This window comes from Rhinopithecus roxellana, chromosome 3, assembly GCF_007565055.1.
Source record: "Rhinopithecus roxellana isolate Shanxi Qingling chromosome 3, ASM756505v1, whole genome shotgun sequence".
Classification (NCBI taxonomy): Eukaryota; Metazoa; Chordata; class Mammalia; order Primates; family Cercopithecidae; genus Rhinopithecus; species Rhinopithecus roxellana.
In genome coordinates this window covers 25464756-25489390 of record NC_044551.1, presented here as the reverse complement: position 1 = coordinate 25489390, position 24635 = coordinate 25464756, and the positions used below count along the sequence as shown (strand labels likewise).

The 24635-nt window shown below is 37.2% G+C and overlaps 1 protein-coding gene across 4 annotated transcripts in view; it reads left to right on the top strand.

The window, feature by feature from the left end:
* FER (FER tyrosine kinase) overlaps positions 1 to 9387 on the top strand; it is a 452583-nt gene extending 443196 nt beyond the window's left edge. For all 4 annotated transcript variants that reach the window (XM_030927487.1, XM_030927488.1, XM_030927486.1 and 1 more), the window contains one exon: positions 86 to 9387. In XM_030927487.1, coding sequence (XP_030783347.1) covers positions 86 to 228 — 143 coding nt within the window. In that variant the 3' untranslated portion in view covers positions 229 to 9387. The remainder of the gene's footprint in view (positions 1 to 85) is intronic.
* The last annotated feature ends 15248 nt before the right edge of the window (positions 9388 to 24635 follow it).

Below are 24635 nucleotides of genomic sequence, written 5' to 3'. Positions count from 1 at the left end.
GTTAATAACTGCATAATGCCCTGTGTGAACATCTGTATCTTATGTCCATTCTAAATTCTCTGTTCTCCTTCTCTTGGGTCTTCAGGATACCGGATGTCAGCTCCCCAGAACTGCCCAGAGGATATTTCTAAAATCATGATGAAGTGTTGGGATTATAAACCTGAAAATCGCCCTAAGTTCAGTGAACTTCAGAAAGAGCTCACTATCATCAAGAAAAAAGTCACATAGCGACAGGATGGCGCCAAACCCAGCCTCCAGCAGAGTAATGTTATTGTCCTCATTAACAATGAATTTATACCACATTACCTTTGACAGTCTTCTACCATTTTTTTTTATTAACTGGGTGTTTTAAAAGTATGTTCCACTTGTAAAAAGTCAAACGCAAATTTGTTAAAGAAATAGGCAGTCCTACCAAGGGCTTTCTTAGCTAACCATAGCAATCCTACCATTTCAGGCCATTGCAAATGGAAAAGCACAGGCTTCTAAGTGTGTGAAGGATAAAAGATCTATCCTTTTCACACCTTGTTTCTACTTCAGGCACAGTTTGTGGGCTGCCATCCTATGCCACAGACCCTACTCAGTTGGTGCTATAAACAGTATTGGTAATGCCATGTTTGCAGTACATATTCCAACCACAGCTGGCTTTCTCCTCTGCCAAAGCAAGATTATATTTGTAAACAGATTTTTATATTGGGAATTATTTGGACCTCCTGAGGTTTTTCTTTTCTTTCTTGCCAGGTATAAGCCCAATGTAAGAATCATCATGCTCCTACATTATTCGTAAGGTTGTCATTTTCCTCCTCCTTTATCTGGGCATCAGAAAACAATGCACATCGGCCGGGCACTGTGGCTCACCCCTGTAATCCCAGGCACGAGGATTACATGTCTGGGATTACAGGCGTGAGCCACAGTGCCCAGCCCCCTCCCTACTTTGGGAGGCCAAGGTGGGCGGATAACCTGAGGTCAGGAGTTCAAGACCAGCCTGGCTTACATGGTGAAACCCTGTCTCTACTAAAAAAAAACACACACACACCACAATGCATGAAACATCGTTAAAGTTAGAGTTGAGGCAGTTGCCTTTCAAGGATGTTATAGAGAACTGTGAAGCAAGAAACAGGTTTGAACAGGAGGGTGGGCTGGAGAAAAGAACAGCTAGAATGATTATCAAAAGTAAAGAAGAAAGTGAAAATATAAAACCACCTTATCAGAGTTATGGCTTTATAAACACACATTCACATATTCTATTCTAAAAACACATAATACGTATTCTATTTTATGGTCTAAATTTACCAAAAAGGTCCTGAGAAAAGTTTCAGGAATTCATAAAGTCCTCTTAATGGCAACAAAAATTTTGAGAGAAACTGCAAAGCACAAATCCACAGAAATAACAGCATACTTTCGGTTAAGCATCTTCACCTTAGAGGGGGCATTCCAAAATGTAATTTCCTTTATTTCTACCAGTTTTTAGAGCTGTCAGAATTTCATGGTTCTAGTTCACCAATACATTCACGTGTGTACATGTGCGCACACACACTACCAAGGTGCAAGACAGATGTGAATGAAGTAGGCAGTCTAGAAGTCAGGTGAATATTAATGAGAAAGATGACATAGGGACAGCCCTCCCATTTCTACTTCCACCTTCAATGACCCTTATACTGCCCCCTGGACATTCTTACCATTAGCTGGCAGGTATACGAGCATAGTGCTGAAGATGTCTCGTGGATAAAATCTAACTCAGTTGAAAGTAGGATTCTGTATCTTAACTCTTATCTAGGGAACTAACTGCACGATGTGTATATAGTCGCCTCTCAGGATAATACATATATAGAAGATGGTCATGCTCAGGGCTAAATATGTTCTGGAAGCCTTTTATAAGTTCTCAGGCCTGTGTCCTGGTAAACATCACCTTAGTGATTATTTGGTCTGCATTCATTGGAAGAGCTTAGGGATAGAAAATTCCTCCTGCCCTCTCCAGCTGTTTGCTGCCTGTACCATCGCACAGAACTCACACCAGTACTTTAAATTTAGATTATGAAAGATAATACTGAAGAGAAAAGTGACTTGTATCTGTCATTTCAATCTCCTTGCGAATTTCATACATATTTAATGATTAGTACATTCAGACTAAAGGGAACTTTCTTTTGATGGCACATACTATGATAAATCAAAGCACAGACTCAGAAGTGCTTACCAGCCTTCAAAAGTAAGAGTAAAATAGGATATTCCTACCCCCTTTTTTTTTTTTTTTAGTATTTCTAAGTGACTCTCTATAATATTCTTTGTCTGTTTAAAGAAAACAGCCTCCCATCACATAGTGGCTTCATGCTAAGCTCCTAGCAAGAAGAGAAAATGATGTTTTTGGCTTTAGTTTTATGAACAAGATCAAAAGCTTAATCCTGGCATTCTGGTGTAAAGAAGGAGCACAGCATTGATATTTCACTCATCCAGGCTGTTACAATTTGCAGTTCGCATCATTACTCTGTGCTTAAATTTAAAAAGCTTTTCAAAACATCGTGACATGTGTAGCATTTAAATTCCATTTTATTCTTTGTCCTAAAGCAGACAGTGGTATAGTTCAAGATTAATAACTTATTGGGAGTCTCTCAGTCATATAGAATATTAAATTTAATATAGGCACATGCAGTAAGAAAAACTAATGCAAACAATTTTTCACGTTAGTTTTGTTGTGCTTGAAGCATAATTTATTCATCCCTTCTGTCACTGGTAATTATTGGAATTATGTGCTTTAGGAGGCTAATCCATGCCCAAGAAGCACACACATACTGTTCAGAATGTGCAAGTTGATGTAGGGAAAGGAAGCTTCAGAAATGTACAAAATCCTGTGATTTGTTTAGTAAGAAAAGAGTTGTAACCAAAATTTCTTCTGGTCTGGATGTAATTAGTCCAGTCACAAATCTTTGTGTTAATGGATTATTCAAGAGTTATATATTATATATCACTACTGCATAGTTCCTCTCATAAGTCCTTAAATTTATTAAAATAAGGGGAGGTAAACACAAGCAGTCTGTCTCTGGCTGGTGTCTTTCTACCTTGAATCACTAACGGGCCTTTATGAGAAAGTTTAGGTTGTCCATCATTTTACAAGGAAAGACATTTTTCACTGTTAAATTAACATTTATTACCAACGTGTGAAACCTAAAATTAATTTTGTATCCCATGTAATCTAAGGCCAAAGCCAACATATTCTTTCTCTTCCGGGAAAATAAAATGGACAGGTTTTATTTAAACTTTCAGAAACTGAAGCTTTATTCCGCCCATCCTGCCACGAGACCACCAGTGAAAGATCTCATGTGATTGTTTCTCTTTTATCTCCCAAATGTAATGTAGGCAATAAAATTCTCCTTCCACAACTCACTGTTTTATTACAAATACAATATTATTGAAACATCTTATTAGCAGATAAGTGTAGACCAGGAGCCTAATTGTTTTGGGTATTTTCAGTGCACATTTCACAATTGTTTTTCATTTTAGGATTGTTTTGAGAAGAAAACAAAATATTTTGTCATTGAAATAGTTTTAATTTCCTTTAAACCATAATTTGGTTTTTGTATCTATATTATATTCAATTCAGTTTTCCCATAGAACTTTTCTGAAGATTGGCTAGTACCACAAAATAACTATGGCTTCACAATACTAGTGTTAGATTATGTCAAGAAGAAAGCGTTTTAGTTACAATACACACTACCCACTGAGGACCTTGTAGTGGGATAAACAAAAATTAAAATGCAGTAATCCAAATAAATTATAAAGTAACAGTACAAATATCTGAATCATAAGTCACTTCAGTCACACCACTTTATAATTAATTCTTGTGAGTCATCAGATGGAAGAATGTACCTGAAAACCTTACTTAGTATACTCTGTGTACACTGTTTAATGGCCATGCATGTTTTCAAGATTGATATTTTCTGAAAAAGGGTTCTTTGCCTCAGCCCTCTTCTTTTTACATATACTCCCTTTATCATTGATATTTTAGATGTTTCTTATCAACAAAATTGGCTGCCTGTGGTTAGTACTATGAGTCCTGGCAAGACTTGCTTTTGCATTTCGGAAGCCAGACCCTCCTACAAAACAGAACAGTGCAAAACAAGCAGCGGAGAGACAGACAATTGGAAAAGACATGTTTTCTTTAGGTATTAATATCTTAATTAAATGGAATCGGATTTTATATGAAAATGAGTTGATATTACATTTCCATTATACTGTTAAGTTAGTGTGAAAGTTTACCATCAAAATAGTGTTACTTCTTTTATGACTCTGATTTGCTTATACATATCAGAATGTTCATTAAATGTTTTAATTTCATTTATTTTCCTATGTTTTGATTAGTTTCACATCAAGTCTGAATACTGTATATTTTGGAAGAATCCAAAACCACATATGATGATACTCTGATTTTAAAAGTCAGGATTTCATATACCAAGAATGACCTACTTAAAGGAGATTTTGCTACACTCTTAGGGTCCCAAAAATTCCCCTTTTAAAAAAATGCTGTCCTATAGAAGGTGTATAAACTATACCTTAGTCATAATTCAATTTAATGAAATACTACCCCATTAAAAACCATCCTCCTGCCTCATACCAATTCAGAGATTATATTCTGAACTTTTAGTGTAGGCATTAGGAATCACTTAGCCACCTAATAAGGACTCAGATTCTTGGGTGGTAGAAAAATCCTGGTATGCTAGATTCTTAGTCACTTTAAACTGCATAGAAGTAATGAGCATAGGCTTCAGTATATTTAATAAGGTGCTGAGGCAGCAGATTCAAATGCAAAAGAGGGAGGAACCAGTTATTCCAAGGCAGGATGATGCACCCCCACACAGAGTGTAGAAAAATTAAAGTGAAACAAAGATTTGGACAATGGCGTTAGGAAGCCTGAGGAGAACATGCTACAAGGCCAGATCCTGTCCTGTGGAAAATAAAAAAGATCAGCAGAACTAAAACAAAAGCAGTCATCCCCAGTGTGTGGGCCTTAGCGAGAGTAAACCAAATACCTCTCATTGTGTTAGGAGCAGTGTTATATTCCCAGCTCAGAGATGATTGTGTGCTGGGCAATGCTTATTATTTTCCCAACTAATGCATTTGGTCATATGTATTCCAGTTTTTCAAAGACACTACCCAAAGTCTCTTTACATTTACACTGGTTATATTTAGTATTTCTTAAGCTAAGATCACTGATTATCCACACATTATTAGAAATCTTTGGTTACAGTGAAGCTAAAGTCTCCGAAATGAGACTACACTTAGATCAGCCCTATTTCACCTTTGGACTAACGTTGACTAAATGGCTCCTAGAGTTATCCACAGAGGGAGCTTACTATGATGAGAGCTACTGTGGGGAAACATAGTATTCAACAGAGAAATGGAAGAATACAAGTAGCAGTGCTCCTTGTCTTCAATAACATTTGAGGGAAAGGAATCTAGAAACCCTAAAGCTAGTCATGGTGCCTAAGGTAAGACACAAAAAGAAAGAGACATCCAGAAAGGAAGGTTGAAAGGAAATGAAGGGCAGTAACAAAGCACCAATGTAAAATGACCCAAAGCCAACAATAAAGGCAACAACAATGAGGGAAACTAACCCTCACAAAGGGTTTGAGGAGCTTCCTGCTATGTGTCCTTAAACAGTGCATGCCTTTTAAGTCTCTACAACACTTGTTTCAAGGGCATCGAATTGGACATTGGTTTAATTTTCCCTATGCTCCCTATAATCTCAGGAGGTAACCATTGTTTAACCAGAATTACCCTTGCTCTGTTTTTCTGTGAGGCCTCAGACATAGCGGTGGTTCAGCCCCCTCCCTAAGCAGTAGCAAGCCAAGTAATGGCACATGTATGTCTAGGATAGCCAGCATTCAGGAAAATTGCTGTGAACCTCCTGTTTTTTATTTTAGTAAAGAAAAAAATGTCTTTTTCTTTACTTCAGGTTTGTGACATGAAGACAGATTTAGCTTCCCTCTTGTCAGCAAATTTGTAAGAACCTCAAAACAACTGAACATTTGGAATTCACTCTAAGAGATACAAATCCTGAATTTCTAACTATCTTCTCAAATATTATTGAGGCAATTATTATTGAGGCCAGCCAGATGCAAGTGTTCTGCAAAGTAATAAACTGTTCTAAGTGATAGTGTTGATGCTGGAAGTGGAATGTTATGTTTTCCCTCAGCTGTATTCATTCAGAAAGTTTTTCTTGAACATCTACCATATGAGGGGCACAGAATACTACCAGGTACTAGGTTTTCCCGTATTTGACTTCTGATTACTATTTCCTTTTCTCATCTTTCACTATTCAAGATTTTGCTTTACCAAAATAGTAAAGCCTTTATCATCAGCTTATATTGAATAATGCTGTAATTGGCCTCAACCAAAGAGTTTCTCCTCAGGTGCTTCAGGGCCTCTAGCCTTCTAAGGAACTCCCAGGCACCTACTTAACAAGGCCAGCTACACACTCAGTATGTGAGAAGCCCCATGATAGGTGCAGGTTAGAATTCAAAGACTGGTTGGAGTCCCAGATGTGGAGACATGATGATCAGGTGGCACTTGTTAGATGAGTAACAGTATGGGTAGAAGCTCCTGAGAGATTTTCCTAATGCAACAAGATTTCTGTGAGTGGAGGTATCCTGGAGGCAGCCTATTGACCAAGTAAGCTGATCAGGTGGCCTCCTCTACCCACTAAAGAAATGTGTAAACACTACCAATAATTGCTTTATCTGAAACTCCTGGAGATACTCAGGTCTTCCATCCCACTGTTCTATTGCCAATACCTTTTGTTGTTTTCTTCACACTCCTCTTGTCAGCAAATGTCTGAAAGTATTTCAATTGTGTAATGTTAAAGGGTTTTTCCCAAGGCTTCAGAAAAGAGGGCAGCAAATATGAAGCCTTAAGTTCAAAATAAGCCATTCTACCTAGATATACAGACCCCAGAGCACCATTACATGAAAATATCTGTACCCTGCAGTTCCCCAAAGCAGTATTCTTTCTGAAAAGCCAAACACCACACCTATTTTCCTATTTGCTAAGAGTCAGAATAAGCACATTCTAAATACTATCCAAACCGGATTCTAAAATGACATAGTAAGAAGTCAGATTCAAACTGTAACCAAAGTAGACAATAGAAATATCACTTTACCCCATTGTCATCAGTTAGAACACCCTTGCAAAAACTGTAACCACTTAAGCAATTCATCTGATCCCAGAAGATCAGACCTTCTTTTGAAAGCGTAGGACAGAGATCAATGGGAAATGTCAGCGTTCTGAGCAACACAGGATAAATCTAAGAGGGCCTTAAAAAATAAATCTCAATTCATACATTGGAGCAGCAAAAAACTGAGCAGGAGAGAAAACTGAGAGTCCAAAGTCATTTTTCATACAGCTTTTGTCAAATAGTATAACCTTTGGGTCTTCTTTGAATTGCCCGGATAATATTCATGAAACAACTAAATGCCCCCCATTTGGGGAGGGGGGGTTCAGATCTCTAACCTGGATTCAAAGCCTTAGAGGCCGAGAGGGAATCTGGAATCTGGTATTACTCATATCCTAGGTAAAAGAACCAGCCTGGCAATCTTTCCCAGCTCACCAGTCCGTGCTTTTATTTTTAAACCCAAAAGAAATAAAGAAACACACCCTTTTATGTAGGAATTTCCCTTTTACAAATAATTTGACTTGGTAGAAATAAAGTTGCCCGCCTGCTCTTAAATGCCAGACTGTTGCAAGCAAATGCAGAGGGAACGGTGCCCAGAGCCATGCTTGATAGGACTTTGAATATTTTCTCCTTACCTAAAGTACGTTGCTTGTTTTTACACTATAAGACGCTACGGAGGTCTGTCTCATGCCATGCCAGTGTGAATTGCTTTGCTCCAGTAACAATCAGAAGACCAGTCCAACAGAAGAGAACTTGTCATAATTCCACCTTAGATTCTAGACCTCTCGTACCTGCAGTGTACAGTATACAGAATATGTACATGTTCCAATGGAATTCACTATTTTTGGCTTTAGTGTCAAAGAGATTGGTTCTACAGGGTTCATCTGATTTCCCATAACAAGTAAATTTTATAATCCTATGACTCTAAATTCAATCCCCAATATAGATTCTAAGCATCAAATCAAAATCAAAGATAAAGGGGAACTGGTCGAGAGGGGTCTCAGTTATTTCAAATCCATGACCAAAGGGGCCAAAGACATGAAACTCTTACACCTGCTGAGCATTTCACTTGACTATCCAAAATGTCAGCTACCCAGTTCCGTCCTGTGATGTGATCAGACTGTCAATGTGGACCAGTGGCCAGGAGCATATTTATGGGCCATTTCTGTTCATCATTCTTTACAGAGCACTGAGGTTTCCCACTGAAACAGTTTCTTTAGTCAGATGCCGATAGATTTTACATAAATTTACATTTAAATGTATTAAGTTAGATGGCCTAATTGAGCATCCGAATGGTGGTTGGTGGTGGTGCAGATTCTGCTGGCTTTATGTTACGGTTTTGGTTTTTTTCTTGGTTTTGTCTAGCTGCTTCTGGCAAGGGCCCTAAAAGATTGGAACACTATATAAAGTCGTAGACATAGAACCATATGGGAAAGCCCAGAGGAAAAACATGGAAGAATAAAATCAGGTTGTCAACATGCCAGCAACACCCCTGACTTCTTCTGGAACCCAAGCAAACTGAAAGCCAGGACAAAATGTACAAATGGTGCCCATGCCATTTGACTGTGGGTGACCCGCTAGTCTAGGGCTCTCATAGTGACTGGTTGTGGAAATATGATTTTTCTAAGTTCCTACCTTTTCCCTTTGATAGATGAGTTTGAGATAATGGAGTAGGAGTGAGGCCCTAAGGCACTTCTGGTAAAGACATTCCACCTGCAAGCAGCATTTTGAGCAAAGCACTGCTGTGGTTTGCCAATTTATGGTCCATTTAATGTCAGGCTAAAGCACCTTTAATCATTTTTGTTGTTTTAAGAGAATATATTTGTGAAGTGGATAAACACTGGAAATAGGGTGCTTCTTCTGGAAAGTTCAGTGGAAAACACAAACAAGGCTTTGGCGGGTTTATCTGGCTTTATAAACAAGTCTGAAAAATGGATGAAAGCTAAATATATAAAGCAGTTGGTTGTCTATCATTTTAACTCAGATCTGTATTTAACACTTATTTATTTGTTAGTTTTTACATTCAAAAGAAATACACTTTGAACTTTGGCTAACATTGTAGGATATTTTTTAATTGTTTCTACATTTTTAAAGCATGATTTCATCTTTTTGTAAACTTAGATCATTTTTGAATTGCCTTTTCTTTTCCAATAGACCAATTACCACTCATGTGTCTGCAGAACCTCTTCATTGTATTCTTATAATAAATGTAAAATATTTGTAGCAAACTGCCTTATTTAATCTTTCCATCATGTTTATATTTCTCTTCCTTGTCCATATAAATATGCTCCAAGTGGAAGAAAAGGCAGGCAAGATTTCCATGGTAACTGGCCTCCTAGGGATGTAACAGTGCATAAAAATTATTAGCTTTCAGTTTCTCTGTAATTAAGCTTATGAGTTCTGATGATAATGGGTGTGTGTTGTTTACAGTCCAATCACTGCTTCCTGTTTAGAAATCAAAACTGTAATGTAGCTCAAGTCCTGGTTCTCTGGGTGGATTAGCTGTTTGCCTGGATTTGTGTGTTTTACTTTTGGGGGTTTTTTTGTTTTTTTTTTTTTTTTCCTTTTCATAACAAGATTTGACATAACACAAGGAGTTGAGGGAGAAAGATGGCTGATAGCTGTTTGGAAACAGAGGCTGAAACCTGCTACCCTAGAGCAGTTCAGATGTGTATCCTTGCCCGTCCCGTACAGGACTGAGCTGGTCACAGAGCCATCACTCAACTTCTAGGTACCCATCAGTCGGCAAATCAGTAACCTTCCTGAAACTGCCTGCTGTTGTTTACATGGATTTGGGGCAACATACACTTTCCTTGCATTAAAGCAAGCCCCCTCCTCATCCCTGAGCTTGGATTAGAAGAGTCAACCTCCACTGCTTCTCAAAAACACATGTGTTCACTGTTTGAGGGGTAGGCCACAAGCTGCTTAGGATAGACAAAGTGAATCCATACAATCCTTTTGACCCTCCTGCTTCCACAGCACCCTACCCAGAGGTGTGTGCTTCTGGGCCCTTGGTGAATTCATTTTCACCATAGCTCTTAATTGTCTGTCTGGAGTTGCATCCTCTGCTCCAGCAGGTTTGGTATCTGGCACAGTCTCCTAGACAACATGTGCTTTCACTGACTTCAATTAATTAGGACCAGGTGCATTCATCACCAAAGAAGGTTGGCTATCAGACTGAAATCCCATTTCCCAAGGTGAATGAATAGCATCTCTGAAATCCTGGAGTTCTTTTGGTGTTTGAGGTCCTACACTTCGTTTCACACTCCCCCTTCTAGCCGATTTCTTCAGGCAAGTGGTGATGTTGCTTGTTTAAAAAACACACACACACACACACATACATAAATGTAAGAACTAGCTTCTATTAACAGCATCAATGGTTGCCCCTTCAATTAAAAACTGAGTCTAAATGAAATGCTTTTTCAAACTCCCCAAAGGTGGTGGTCAGTGTGAACTGGCCCACACACTTAGGTCAAACTTGTGATTATGCCCAAGGCTGATAGTACTGGGTTCCAAAGCTGTCTAGTGTTGAAATGAGTACCAAGCTGGAAGGTGGGAAACTCAGGATCTCATTCCTGGTTGGACTCTCACTACTTTGTAAACGTATCCAATTGGATCCTTTCTCCCAGGGCTGACACTTGAAGGACAGAAAGAACAGTCTGAGAGTATTCACTGAAGCAGAGTCCATTCTCCCTAGGAAAGTGTCACTGTAATTCCTGCTACCCAGCTCTCCAGGACACCCGTAGTTTTTTCCATTCCCAAACCTCATTCTCTAGCCTCCCTGTTGACTTTGGAGCCCATGACAGCCTTGTAGCAAATTGCTTTTTTTTTTTTAAACCTAAGTCATCCATAGTTCATTTCTGTTTCCTGCAGCCAAGGATCCTGACCAATACGACAATCTCTAAGACACCTTCGAGCTTTGAGATTCTTGAGTCATTTCAGATATCCAAACACCAACGCTATATGGGGTGGGTTCTGTTCCTTTCCTTACACAACGTGGCTGTTGAAATTCAAGAGTGATGGGAAAAAGGAAAATTCCCTAAAGTTTCCCTCACCTAATGTGCTGCTGATTATCCAAACTAAGCTTTTTAATGTTTCCCCAGCTCTGGACTTAAGTAATTCAAAATTATAAATGTTTCTTTTGCAGTCTCCCTGTGGTAACCAGTGGTACCATAGGATAGTTAAATGATAAGGTCAATGGACTAGACATTGTGAGGGGCTAATTGATCTATCACAGCAATATAAATGCCAAAAATTAATAGAAAAACAAATGTCATAGGAAGCTGAGATATTGACAGCCTTAGAAACTCCTCTCTTAAGGTCTCCTACCTTTCAGCAGGGCTTAGTCTTCTTACTCCACATTCAGAAGGGCCTTTCCCTCTCCTGAAAACAAAAAACTCACAAAATGTTTCCTTCGAAACCTGAGTAAAAGCCAATAAACAAGCCTGTTGATATTTCATCCCAAGCTGATTTCCTAAGTAGCCCCTGGAGTCCTTCCCTCTGCCTGCCACTCACTTCTTGTCCTCCTGCCACATGTCAAGGAATGATTCTGACACAGCGATGCAGCACAGCAGGTCTCTGAGGAAGGTACTTAGGATGCATGAGGCTGATGAAAGGAAGTTAGTGGGGCAGGTGAACGATTTGCTCACTGGTGACCCATCCAGGTTCACAGTCTTACAGCCTGTGAAGAATAGTGAAGACCTTGTCACAGCCTACCAAAAATGTAAGAAGCCGGCTTTTATTTTCTCCTCCAGGATTGCACACTTCATTAGTCTTCCAGGAAATACCAGCGATGGGGACATCTTACCTGTTTTGGCATTACTTTTCATCTCGACCAAGTAAAGTGAAGGAGCAGCTGTCTGCTCCAGCCAGGTTAACCCCTAAATTTCTTTTGATGTCAAACTAATACCAGCCGCTCCCCTGTGCAGGTCTAATGCATATAGAAACTTAAAACTAGGAGACCAACTGACTTCCAGCACCATCACTTCTCTTCTTTGCTTCACAGCTCCCTCCCATTCTTCCTTTTCTTCTCTCTCAGACACACCCTTTCTCCTGGTCTGAAATGAATCCTCTGTCAGTATACGCCACAGTTTCTTACCCCAAAGCAGATGCTCCGTGAATATAATCATTGGTCTATATTGGGAAGACCAGAGATCATTGACAAGATTAAGCATAAGGTAAAAGAGGAGAATTAGAATTAAAGTCTAACATAAAGAGCAGGGGAAAAAAAGTATCTGGAATTTGTTAATTAATGCAATTAGGCAATAAATGGTACTGGATATCTTGACAACCAAAACAAACAAGAAAGAATATTTTAGAAAATGAGAAAGGCTAAAAAATGAATTAAGCATTTAACTTAAAAGGTCAGAAAAAAAGTTATTTTAGGACCTTATGTTTTCTAAGATTGAACATAAGTCATGGCAATAGTCCTTAGCTGGGAGCCATTCTGTCCCCCAGGGGACATCTGACGACTTGTCACAACTGGGAGTACTACTGGCATCTAGTAGACAGAAGACAGGGACGCCACTTAACATTCTCCAATGCACAGATCAGACCCTACATCAAAGAATTATCTGACCTAAAATGTCAGTAGTGCCATTACTGAGAAACCTTGAGTCATGGGGCCTATCAGAATTTCTATCCAGAAGCAGGGGAAGACTTTAACTGGACAAACTTTAAAGGAACATGAGAAGATAAAAATCAGAATGTTTTAAAATGTATTTCCCGTAAGTTAGCATATTTGATGTATTGGTTACACAGAGAAACAATCTAGAGGATTAACAAAACCAAGACTTAGTTCTTTAAGACCATCCTCTGATGAGATTTACCAAGAAAAAAAAAAATCATACTAGGAATTAAAAAAAAAAAAAAAAACAGGTATAAAGAACTACAGAAACAACAGTGATTAAAAAGGTAATAAATGAATACTATGAACTTTATGCTAACAAATTTGAAAACTTAAAAATAATTGACATATTCCTAGGAAAAAATATAGTTTACCAAAGCAAACTCAAGAAGAGATAGACATTCAGAGTAGTTCTTTAACCATTAAAGAACTGAAATCAGTAGTCTAAAATCTTCCCACAGCACTTATTTCAGGAAATTCAAGATTTATTTTTATGCATAAAGTTGTACACAAATGTTCATAGAAGCATGCTTCAAAACAGCCAAAAACTTGAAACTACCCAAATGTTCTTCAGTAGGTGAATCATTAACTGTGGCATATCCATGAGATACTACTCAGTAATAAAAAGCAATAAACTATTGATACAAGACGAACCTCAAGAAAACTATGCTAAGAAAAAAAAAAAAGCCAATCTTAGAGGGATAAATACTGCATAATTTATGTAATATTGATGAAATAACAACAGAGATAGAAAACACATAAGCAAATGCCAGGAGCTAGAAATGGGGAAGGGATGAGGGTGGCTATAAATGAGTAACATGAAAGAGTCTTGTGCTGATGGTACAGTTCAGTATTGTAATACAGTGCTGGTTTCACAAGGCTACATGTGATAAAACTTCACAGAGCTACATGCACACAAACACATCAATGGGTACATGTATAACCAATGAAATTTAAATAACCTCTATGGGTTGTACCCATGTCAAATTCTTGGAGGCGGCCAGGAGAAACACATAGATTTCCCTGTGCATTCCTTTGCAGCCTCTTGCAAATATATAATTATTTCAAAGTGAAAAGTTTAAAAAATTATATAAAGAAACAAGAATCTTCCCACAAAAACAATACTAGACCAAGAGGTATAGGATTTGGAGGTGATCCACCATGCTTCCAGGAATGGATAATTCTTGCAAACTCTTCCAGAAAAAAGAAAACAAAAGATGACAATGACTCTTCAATCTATCTAAAGAGATAAGTTTGAAAACAAAGTACAAGGAAAATACAAAAAAATTACAAGCCAATCTCAATCATGAATATAGATGAACTTCTCCCAAAGTAAAGGCAAAGTTAACTCAAAATGAATAAAAAATATAAAATATCAATTTTGAATTAGATTTATTCTAAGAATAAAAGGATGATTTTTATGAGTTATTAATATAAATTAGCACATTAACAGAACAAGGAATAAAACACATAAAATTCTGCCAGGCAATCAAAAACCTTAGAAAACTAGGGGAGAAATGTAACTTCTTTAAAATTATAAAAAGATCTACAAAAGTCTACAGCAAACATTGGACACAACAGTGAAACATTAGAAGCATCCCTTTTAAAATTAGGGCCAAGAGCCACACATGATCGCTTGTTCCTAAAACCCCAGCTACTCAGGAGGCTGAGGCAGGAGGATTGCTTGAGGCCACGAGTTGGAGACCACCAGCCTGGGCAACATAGTGAAATCCCATCTCTACCCGGCCCCCCCCACACACACACACACACAAATCAGGGACAAGAAAAGGGAATATTAACCACCATTTCTATCCACTCTTGTATTAGAAACTCCATCCAGTACAGAAAGACAAGAAAAATAAATTCTGAATAAGGTATAATAATTGCAAAGAAAAATTCTTATTCATCAATGATATGATTGCTTACATTTTGAACCTCAGAAAGCTAACACATTATTAGAGTGAATAAGAGTTTAGCTAAATTTCTAGATACAAGATCAACATGAAAAAAATATTTTTCTGTTTACCAAAGGATAAGATACATGGTATTTTTAAGATACTATTTTTATTTACAATTAAAATTTTAAAATTTGGTTGCAATAGCAACCAAAGCTACAAAACACTCTGGAATAAACTAATGAAAGACATGTAAGCCCTTTATGGAGAACGTTTTCAAAACATTAAAGATGACCATTAGATAAATGGAGAGATATATCTTTTCATGGCTAGGAATACCCAGATACTATAAAAATATTGTGCATTTTTACCAGATTTTATTAAAAATATCAATTCTTTTCAAATTGGCTACAAATAAAATGTAATTCTTAATGTCTAGAATTCCTTATATAAATCAAGATGATTCTAAAATTTATATGGAAGAACAAAGGATCAAGAATAGCAATGAGACTCCTAAAGAGATGAGACTTATCATAAAGCTAGAGTATGGTATTAGCACAGAAATGAACAAGCAGGAAGATGCACCAGAATAGAGAAACCGAAAATAAACCCAAACAAATACAAACATTTAATACATTGCAAAGATAGCACTGCAGATCAGTGGGAAAAAACGGTACAGGGAGATTAGCTTATCCATATGGGGGGGAAATGAGCTTAAACTCTTACCTCATACTCTACATACTTTAAAAAAAATGCTGAATAGATTAAAAGCTTAAATATAAAAAGCAAAACATTGAAACTTTTAGAAGAAAATATAGATATCTTTACAACTTTGGAGCAGAGAAATGATTCTTAAGACACAAAAGGAAAAGGTTGCTGAATACAATTACATTAAAATAAAACATGTAAATGCAGAGGAATCATGAAAAGGTGAAGACAAACCATAAACTGTTAGACAATATTTACAATACATGCAACTGACAAAGAATAATCAGTAATATATAAAAGACTCCTACAGATCAATAAGAAATGACAAACCACCCAAGAGAAAAATGAAACCCATTTCACGGAAAGATGAACGACCCATAAACACATGAGGGAAAAAAAAAACTCAACCTCTTTAGTAATCAGGGAAATGCAAATTGAAACTACAAGCATATAAAATTTGATTCCTACAAGGTTGGCAAAATTTAAAATGTGGGTAATATCACGTGTAGATGAAGATATGGAACAAAGAGTAATTCTTAGAGAGTGATGGGTTGTGCCTGTAACTCAGAAAATCCTTTCCTAGGTATATGCCTGAGAGAAATACTTGCACAAGTGTTTCAACAGACACTTAAACACACAGTTCAGGCTGGGTGTAGTGTCTCACACCTGTAACCTCAGAACTTCGAGAGACCAAGGTGGGAGAATTGCTTGAGCCCAGGAGGTTGAAGCTGCAGGGAACCATTTTTGCACCACTGTCCTCCAGCCTACACCACGAAGCAGGACCCTGTCTCAAAAAATAAATAAATAGAAAATAAAAGTTCATAGTAACATTGTTCTGTGAAAATAGAATAGAAAGAAATAGAAACAGACAAAAAACCTGAAATGGTCATTAACAGGAGAATAGAAAAATAAAGTGTGACATATTCTTATGGTGAAATACTGTACAGCAGTCAAAATTAATGAGCTGTGTTTAGCAGAATCAACATGAATAAATCTCAAAAATAAAATTTTGGAGGCTTCTACTTTTTCTTAGGACATAGAAGCCACAAGAAAATGTCACTCTCACCATAAACAATGAAAAAAAACCTGAAAAATCCATAAAAGCATAAATTTTTGTAGACCCTCAGAGAACTAATGTTGTAATATAACCAAGTCAATTAAATTGCAAAGAATGACACGTCCTTGGAGAAGACATGAGACACACAAACTATTTCACTTTTGGCAGAGCACAGGAAGAAGAGACAGTCATATTTGTAGTTAAATAGAAAGCAACTGAAATAATAACAAGCACTTAAAGGTAAAGTATGAAATTATGTGGCAGTCTTGGAGCTCCAGCCTCAAAGGGCATCTGCACCCGCTTGCCATCTCTTTTCCATGTGTGTCCACCAGGTGCTCATGAGAGTGGGAGACCTTCTTGGTGGCATGACAGACTGCCAAGATTTGAGAGTAGAACAGAGGTACTAGGAGAAAGCCGTCTACAATCTTAACCCAGTGGAAATACAAGATTATAACTGGTTGCTGCTAAAGAACAGGCAGGAACTTGGCCATCCCCTAAACATTATTCATTTCTGTGATTTAAAAAAAAAAAAAAAAAATTGCCTCTGAGGCAGGAAACTCCCTTGTGTGCTAGGCCCACATTGAGTAGGGGGAAGGAGAAGTGGTCTCCCATCAGGGTGGGGATAGGAATGCTGAAAAGACTTCATCCTTGAACTCAATGAAAATGGAAACATAAAATAATGTGTGGGATGTAGCTAAAGCAGCACCTAGAGGGAAATTTATAGCATTCAATGCTTACACTAAAAAGAAGAAAGGCTTCAAATCAGTGACCTAGACAAATGAGAAGGCAAAGAGAATCAAAGCCAAAGTAAGCAGATGGAAGGAAATAAGATAAGAGTAGAACTCAATAAAACAAATAGAAAATCAAGAGAAAAATAAATGAAAGTAACGCTCATTCCTTGGTTGGGGGAGAGAATCAATGAAAACAACAAAGGCCTACCAGACTGATCAAGGAGAAAAGGGGGAAAACAAAGATTACCAGTATCAGTAATAATGGGACAAGCCCCCAACTCTATACAGCTTGAAAGGAATATAAGGAAACACTATTAATAACTTGATGCCAATAAATTTGCCAACTTACATAGTAACAAATTTCTTAAAAGATACAAACTACAAAAGCTCAGTCAAGAAGTGATAATCCCAAATAGCTCTTTATTAAATAAAATGAATTTATAGTTAAAAATCTTCCCCCCAAGAAAATTCTAGGCCAGATGATTTCACTGACAAAATCTACCAAACACTAAAGGAAGAAATAGTATTATTACACAAACTCTTCTAGAATCTAGAAAAGGAAGAAATGCTTCTTAAATCATTTTAAGAGGCCAGCATTACACAGATACCAAAACCATAGAAGGATATTTCAAGAAAACTGCAGACCAATATCACTCAGGAATATAGATATAAAATTAACAAATTATTAGCATATAAAATCTACCAATATGTAAAAAAGATAATAAATCATGAACAAATGAATTTTGTCCCAGAACTTCAAGGTTGGTTCAACAAACAAAAACAAAATTTGTTTTAAAAAGGAATTAACCACATCAACAGACCAAAAAAGAAAACCCATATGATTAGCTCATTAATTGAGGAAAAAACATTTGACAAGTTCAATATCCTCTAATGATAAAAATGCTTAAACTAGGAATAGAAATATCTTCAATTGATAAAGGGTATCTATGAAAAGGCTACAGGTAATATAATAATTAATGCTAAAAAAAAGTATTTTCCCCTAAGATCAAGAACAAAGCAAGGATGTCTACTCTCACCATTTTTATTTATAATTTTCCTGGAGGTCATAATCAGTATACTAATGTAAGAAAAAGAAATAGGCTGGGCACAGTGGCTCACACCTGTAATCCCAGCACTTTGGGAGACCGAGGTGGGCAGATTCCTTGAGTCCAGGAGTTTGAGACCTGCCTGGCCAACATGGCAAAGCCCCATCTCTCCAATAAATACAAAAATTATCCCGGCATGGTGGCACGTGCCTGTAGTCCCAGATATTAATACTTGGCGGGGGCCGAGGTGGGGCAATCGCTTCAGCCCAGAAGGCTGAGGCTGCAGTGAGCCAAGACTGTGCCACTGCATTCCAGCCTGGGCAACAGATCAAGACCCTGTCTTAAAAAAAAAAAAAATTCTGAAAAGAAAAAAAGTAAAATCATCTTTATTTGCAATAAAATGATCACCCATATAAAATATCCTAAGAAATTACAAAAAAAAAAAAAAAAAAAAGCTGCTAGAACTATTCAGAGAATTAAGCAAGGTTGCAGGATGAAAGGTCAACATACAAAATCAATCTGATTCTATGTGCTAGAAATGAACATTGGAAACAAATTTCACAAAAACCATTTACAATTGCATCAAAAATATGAAATATTAATATGAAATATTAATATTAATATTAATACAATCAAAATTTGTTTCCAATGTTCATTTCTAGCACATAGAGAAATGCAAATCAAAACCACAATGAGATACCATCTCACACCAGTTAGAATGGCAATCATTAAGAAGTCAGGAAACAACAGGTGCTTGAGAGGATGTGGAGAAATAGGAACACTTTTACACCGTTGGTGGGATTGTAAACTAGTTCAACCATTATGGAAAACAGTGTGGCAATTCCTCAAGGATCTAGAACTAGACGTACCATATGACCCAGCCATCCCACTACTGGGTATATACCCAAAGGATTATAAATTAGTCTACTACAAAGACACATGCACACGTATGTTTATTGCGGCACTATTCACAATAGCAAAGACTTGGAATCAACCCAAATGTCCATCTGTGACAGACTGGATTAAGAAAATGTGGCACATATACACCATGGAATACTATGCAGCCATAAAAAAGGATGAGTTTGCGTCCTTTGTAGGGACATGGATGCAGCTGGAAACCATCATTCTTAGCAAACTATCACAAGAAGAGAAAACCAAACACCGCATGTTCTCACTCATAGGTGGGAACTGAACAATGAGATCACTTGGACTCGGGAAGGGGAACATCACACACTGGGGCCTATCATGGGGAGGGGGGAGGAGGGAGGGATTGCACTGGGGAGTTATACATGATATAAATGATGAATTGATGGGTGCTGATGAGTTGATGGGTGCAGCACACCAACATGGCATAAGTATACATATGTAACAAACCTGCACGTTATGCACATGTACCCTAGAACTTAAAGTATAATAAAAATAAAAAATAAAAAATAAATATGAAATATTTAAGCATAAATTTAACAAGACGTATGTAAGAACTGTACACTAAAACATACAAGTTGCTGAGAGCAATTAACAGAGAGAGATGTCATGGTCATAGATTGAAAGACTCAAGATTAAGATAGCAGTTACCCCCATATGATCCATAGATTCAATGCAATCCCAATCAAAATTCCAGCAGGTCACTTTTAGATGTGGTCAAGTTGATTCTATAATGTATGTGTAAAGGCAACTGACCAAAAATAGTCAAAAATTTTGAAAAAGAAAGAAGACTTATAATATCTAATTTACTATAAAGCTACAAGTAATCAAAATGGTGTTGTATTTGCATTTGATATTTGCATAAAGATATATGTATAGATCAATGAAACCAAATTGTGATTCCAAAAGAGACTCACATGTCGAAATAGGCTCACAGTGCCCAAAAAATCAGGTATCCCTATGCAAAACCATTGCCATTTGCCATGGAACCTTTGTCCTTCTCACCAAATAAGAAATATTGCTAAATGGATCATAAACAGAAAGGTAAATATGCCTAAACACAAAGGTAAAATTATTATAAACATTTAAAAGAAACCACAGGAGAAAACCTTTGCAATCATAGGTTAGGCAAAGAATTTTTAAATACAGAAAGCACAAACCATAAAAAAAAGATAAATTAGACTTTCTTGAAATTAAAAGCTTTTGCTATTTGAAAGATAGTTTTAATACAATGAAAAGAGAGATGATAGACTGGGTGAAAATATTCACAAAACACATTTGAAAAACGTTTTCAGAATATGCATGGCATGGAACTTTTATACCTGACTAATAAGACAAACTCAATTTTTCAAAAATAGACCCCAAAAATTGAACCAATGTTTCAAAGAAAAATTACAAATAACCAATAAGCACATAAAAAGTTATTCGATATTATTAGTTGTCAAAGAAATACAAATTAAAACCTTAATACTGCACAGCCAATAGAATGGCTAAACATTAAAAGACTGACATTACCACCACTGGCAAGGATGCTGGACAACTGGAACTCTCGCATATTGCCAGCGCGGATGCAAAATGGCACAGAAAACGTTTTGAGCGTTTCTGGTAAAATTAAACATCTACCTACCATGTGATGCAGAAAATTCACTTCTGGATAGAAATGAAAACCAAAGACCACATGAAGACCTGCGTGCAAAAGCCTTACGCTAAGAGGAAAGAAAGCCAAACACAAAAGACTTTATACCATACGATCCCATTTATATGACATTCTGGAAAAGGCAAAAAGTATATAACAGAAAACAGATCAGTGGTTGCCAGAGAATGACGTTTGACTACAAGGGGTCCAAGGAAACTGTGAGATGGTGGAAATGCTGTCCCTCTTAGTGTGAGAATGATGATGCAGCTGTGCACATTCCTCAACACTCATTTGAACCATACAATTAAAAAGCTGAGTTGTGTTATATGTAAATTATACCTCAAAAAACCTAGCAAAAATTTTTAATGAAGACCAAATCATAGAAGACATATAGTATGAGCCCATTTATATAAAGATCAAAACTTCATGTGAAAATTTCAGCCTTGTTTTGGGATTTACAAGTATACAGTTAACACTACAATATAAGCCAAGAAAATAAATGCACAATTTTAAATCTTGGTTACTCATCGGGGAAGAGGAGATGAGCATGATGGAGAGAGCTTCACAGGGTCTTTAAAGTCATCCTAATCCTCAACTTCTTAAGGTAAGTGCTCTCTCCACTGGTACCTATATTGTTATTCTTTATTTTGTGCACAGTATATACTTCTGTATGTATATTTTCATAATACAATGGGTGTTAAAAGTAATAAGGAAAATAAATTTGTGTTAGAAAAAGTTTTCCTGTGCTGAGGCAACTAAAGAGACATTTTATCAGTTTCCTTATATAAAATAATGAGTATTTATTGGTTTAATATTTTTCCTACAGGGAGACAATGCCTGTAGTACCTTGTTTCTCTAGTGTTTCCTATCTGCAGACAGAATGTTCTACTGAAATGGGATGCAGGCCCATTAGATGGCGTGTTCTATGCCTAAAATGCCTTTTAGGAAACCACCTCGAGACTGCCATTCGCATTTAAGAGCACTGTCTTTGCTTGGCTGGCATCGGGGACAGAGAGGACACTTGGAAGGGCTGCTCTTTATCTGAAAATAATTCCATCTCCTTGTTTTCTCTCAGCTATCCCAGAGCTTTGCTTAAATAGCAAGGTTCAGAGTGTGAAGCGTGATCCTTTGTTGACCTTTATTCCAACACCCAGGCTGTAACATGTTTGGTCATCATAGTCCAGCGAAGTCAAAGTGACTCCAAGAGGCCATGGAGAGGGTACAGAGAGGCCTGGAGAGTGCTGAGCAAATCCTAGTTTGGAAAGCTCACAGGGGAGGGTTTGGCATTTAGCCTTCCTCCCCACTTCCAAATCCCCTGCCCAAAAGTCTAGACCTGTGCCATCTACTTGATTCCCATGAATTTGTCCATCTTTCCACATTTATTCTTAAGCTGCTTATTTTACTGAGCTGCCATAAAGCACCCTATAGCCATACCTCCCGGAAGAGACCAGAGGCTGGGGCAGGTTACAGGCAGGCATGAAAGTCATGAAAACAGTGTGATGACGGGAGTGGGAAGCCAGGCAGTTGAAAGTCCTCTCACAAACACAGTTGTGCTACACGTAATGACATTTTCAGTCAACAAGAGAATGCATATACAACAGTGGTCCTCTAAGATTATAACACCATATTTTTACTGTACCTTTTCTATGTCTAGATATATTTAGATACACAAATATCATTGTGTTCCAGTTGCCTACAGTATTCAGTTCAGTTACATGCTGTACAGGTTTGTATCTAGAAGTAATAGGCTCTAACACATAGCCTAGGTGTGTAGTAGGCTATCCCATCTGGGTAATGTCAGTACACTCTGTGATATTCACACAATGACACAATTGCCCAATACACATTTCTCAGAACATATTCCCATAATTACACTATACTTCTCTGTCAAAAGTTTACCTGATCCTGCTCACTCCCTTCTTCCAAAGCATAAGGCTGCATTTTTCTAATTAATATTAGAAAGTTTGTTCAATGATCAAGTTCACATCCAATGAAAGAAATGAAAATAAAAACTGCATAGAAATGACATTTCTTACCTAACAGATTGGCAAGATGTCACACTTAAAGAAACAAGAACAAGCACATTCTAAATAGCTGTATGTGTGAAAATGTAAAGGGCCTGGAATATCCAAAGCAGTCCTATCAAAGAATAAAGGAGGACATACAGTAAAGTGTAGTATTGGCGTTAAGTATTGACACCTGAGAAAACATTTGGCCAAATGATCTAAATAATTCACAGAAGAAGATATATAGGAATGGTGAATAGGCACTGCAAAGACATTCAACATCATCAGTAATCAGGGAAATGCAAATGAAAGCCATAATGAAATTCTGCCAGACATCACCAGAATGGTTAAAATTATAGACTGGCTGTATCAAGTGCTGGCAAGCATGTGAAACATCTAGAACTCTCATCCGTTGCTGGTTGGAGTGCAAAATGGTGCAACTACTTTACAAGACATCTAGGAAGTTTTGAATAAAAGCAAACATACACCTTCCCTACAACCCAGCCTTCCCTAGGTATTTACCCAAGAGAAATGAAAACATATGTCATATGTCAACAAAAAATAGAACATTCATGTTATTCATAATTTCCAAAAGCTAGTAAAAAAACTGGGTGTCCATAAACACAAACAAGAATAAACTGGTATATGGTATAATGTATCCCAATGGGATCCTATTCAACTATAAAAAGGAATAAATTTCTGATCAGAATGAATCTCAAAAGCATTATACTACATAAATCTTACATTAAAAAGTATATATCGTGAGATTGAATTTTCATGAGGTTAGGCAAAACTACTCTGTTATGGGAAAAAATCAGAACAATTCCCTTTGGGGTGGGAACAAGGAATAAGCAAGAGACACATGGGACCATTATATGGAAATCATGATGTTTTATGTATTGAAAGGGGTTTGGGCTTCACAGAGGCGTCTACTTGTAACAATCAGTTAAAATTTGTGCACTTCATAGTTTATACATCAAAGGAAGAGAGTACATAAATATTGCACTTTAATGATAAGCATACTGATTATCTAATTTATTCTGAAGTACAGCAAAAACTATGAACTGATGGGAGGGTAATGATTAGGTATGTGATAAAGTATAGGACAACTCTATGTATACAACTGCAGATATGTATATATAATTGTGTATGTGTAATTGTAGAATATAGGTGGTGGGCATATGGTTGATCTTTGTTAAAATCTTTCAACTCTTCTGTTTGAAATTTTTATTTTTTTGAGACAGAGTCTCACTCTGTCACCCAGGCTGTAGTACAGTGGCACAATCTTGGCTCACTGCAAGCTCTGCCTCCCAGGTTCACGCCATTCTCCTGCCTCAGCCTCCTGAGTAGATGGGACTACAGGTGCTTGCCACCACACCTAGCTAATTTTTTGTATTTTTAGCAGAGACAGGGTTTCACCATGTTAGCCAGGATGGTCTCGATCTCCTGACCTCATGATCTGCCCACCTCGGCCTCTCAAAGTGTTGGGATTATAAGCATGACCCACCATGGTTTTTTTTCTTTTTTTTTTAAAGCAAGGTGCAGAACTATATCTACAGTATACTATATTTTATTTAAGAAACAGGAAAGAATATATATCATCAATTTGTTTACATTTATCTAGAGAAATACTGGAAAGAAAACCAGGGTAGATGGGGACTTGTCAGTATGTACCTTTTGATATTACTTTGCTCTTTGAATCATGTAAATAGGTAACCCATTCAAAACTAATTTTAAAAAGATGACCATTTGCCCAAGGAAGGAAGTCTTAGGGAGCCGAGCTGACCAGCTCTTCATTTATCCTGCCCTCTGTGCTTGAAATCCATTCATTCTTAGGTTTTTGGAAG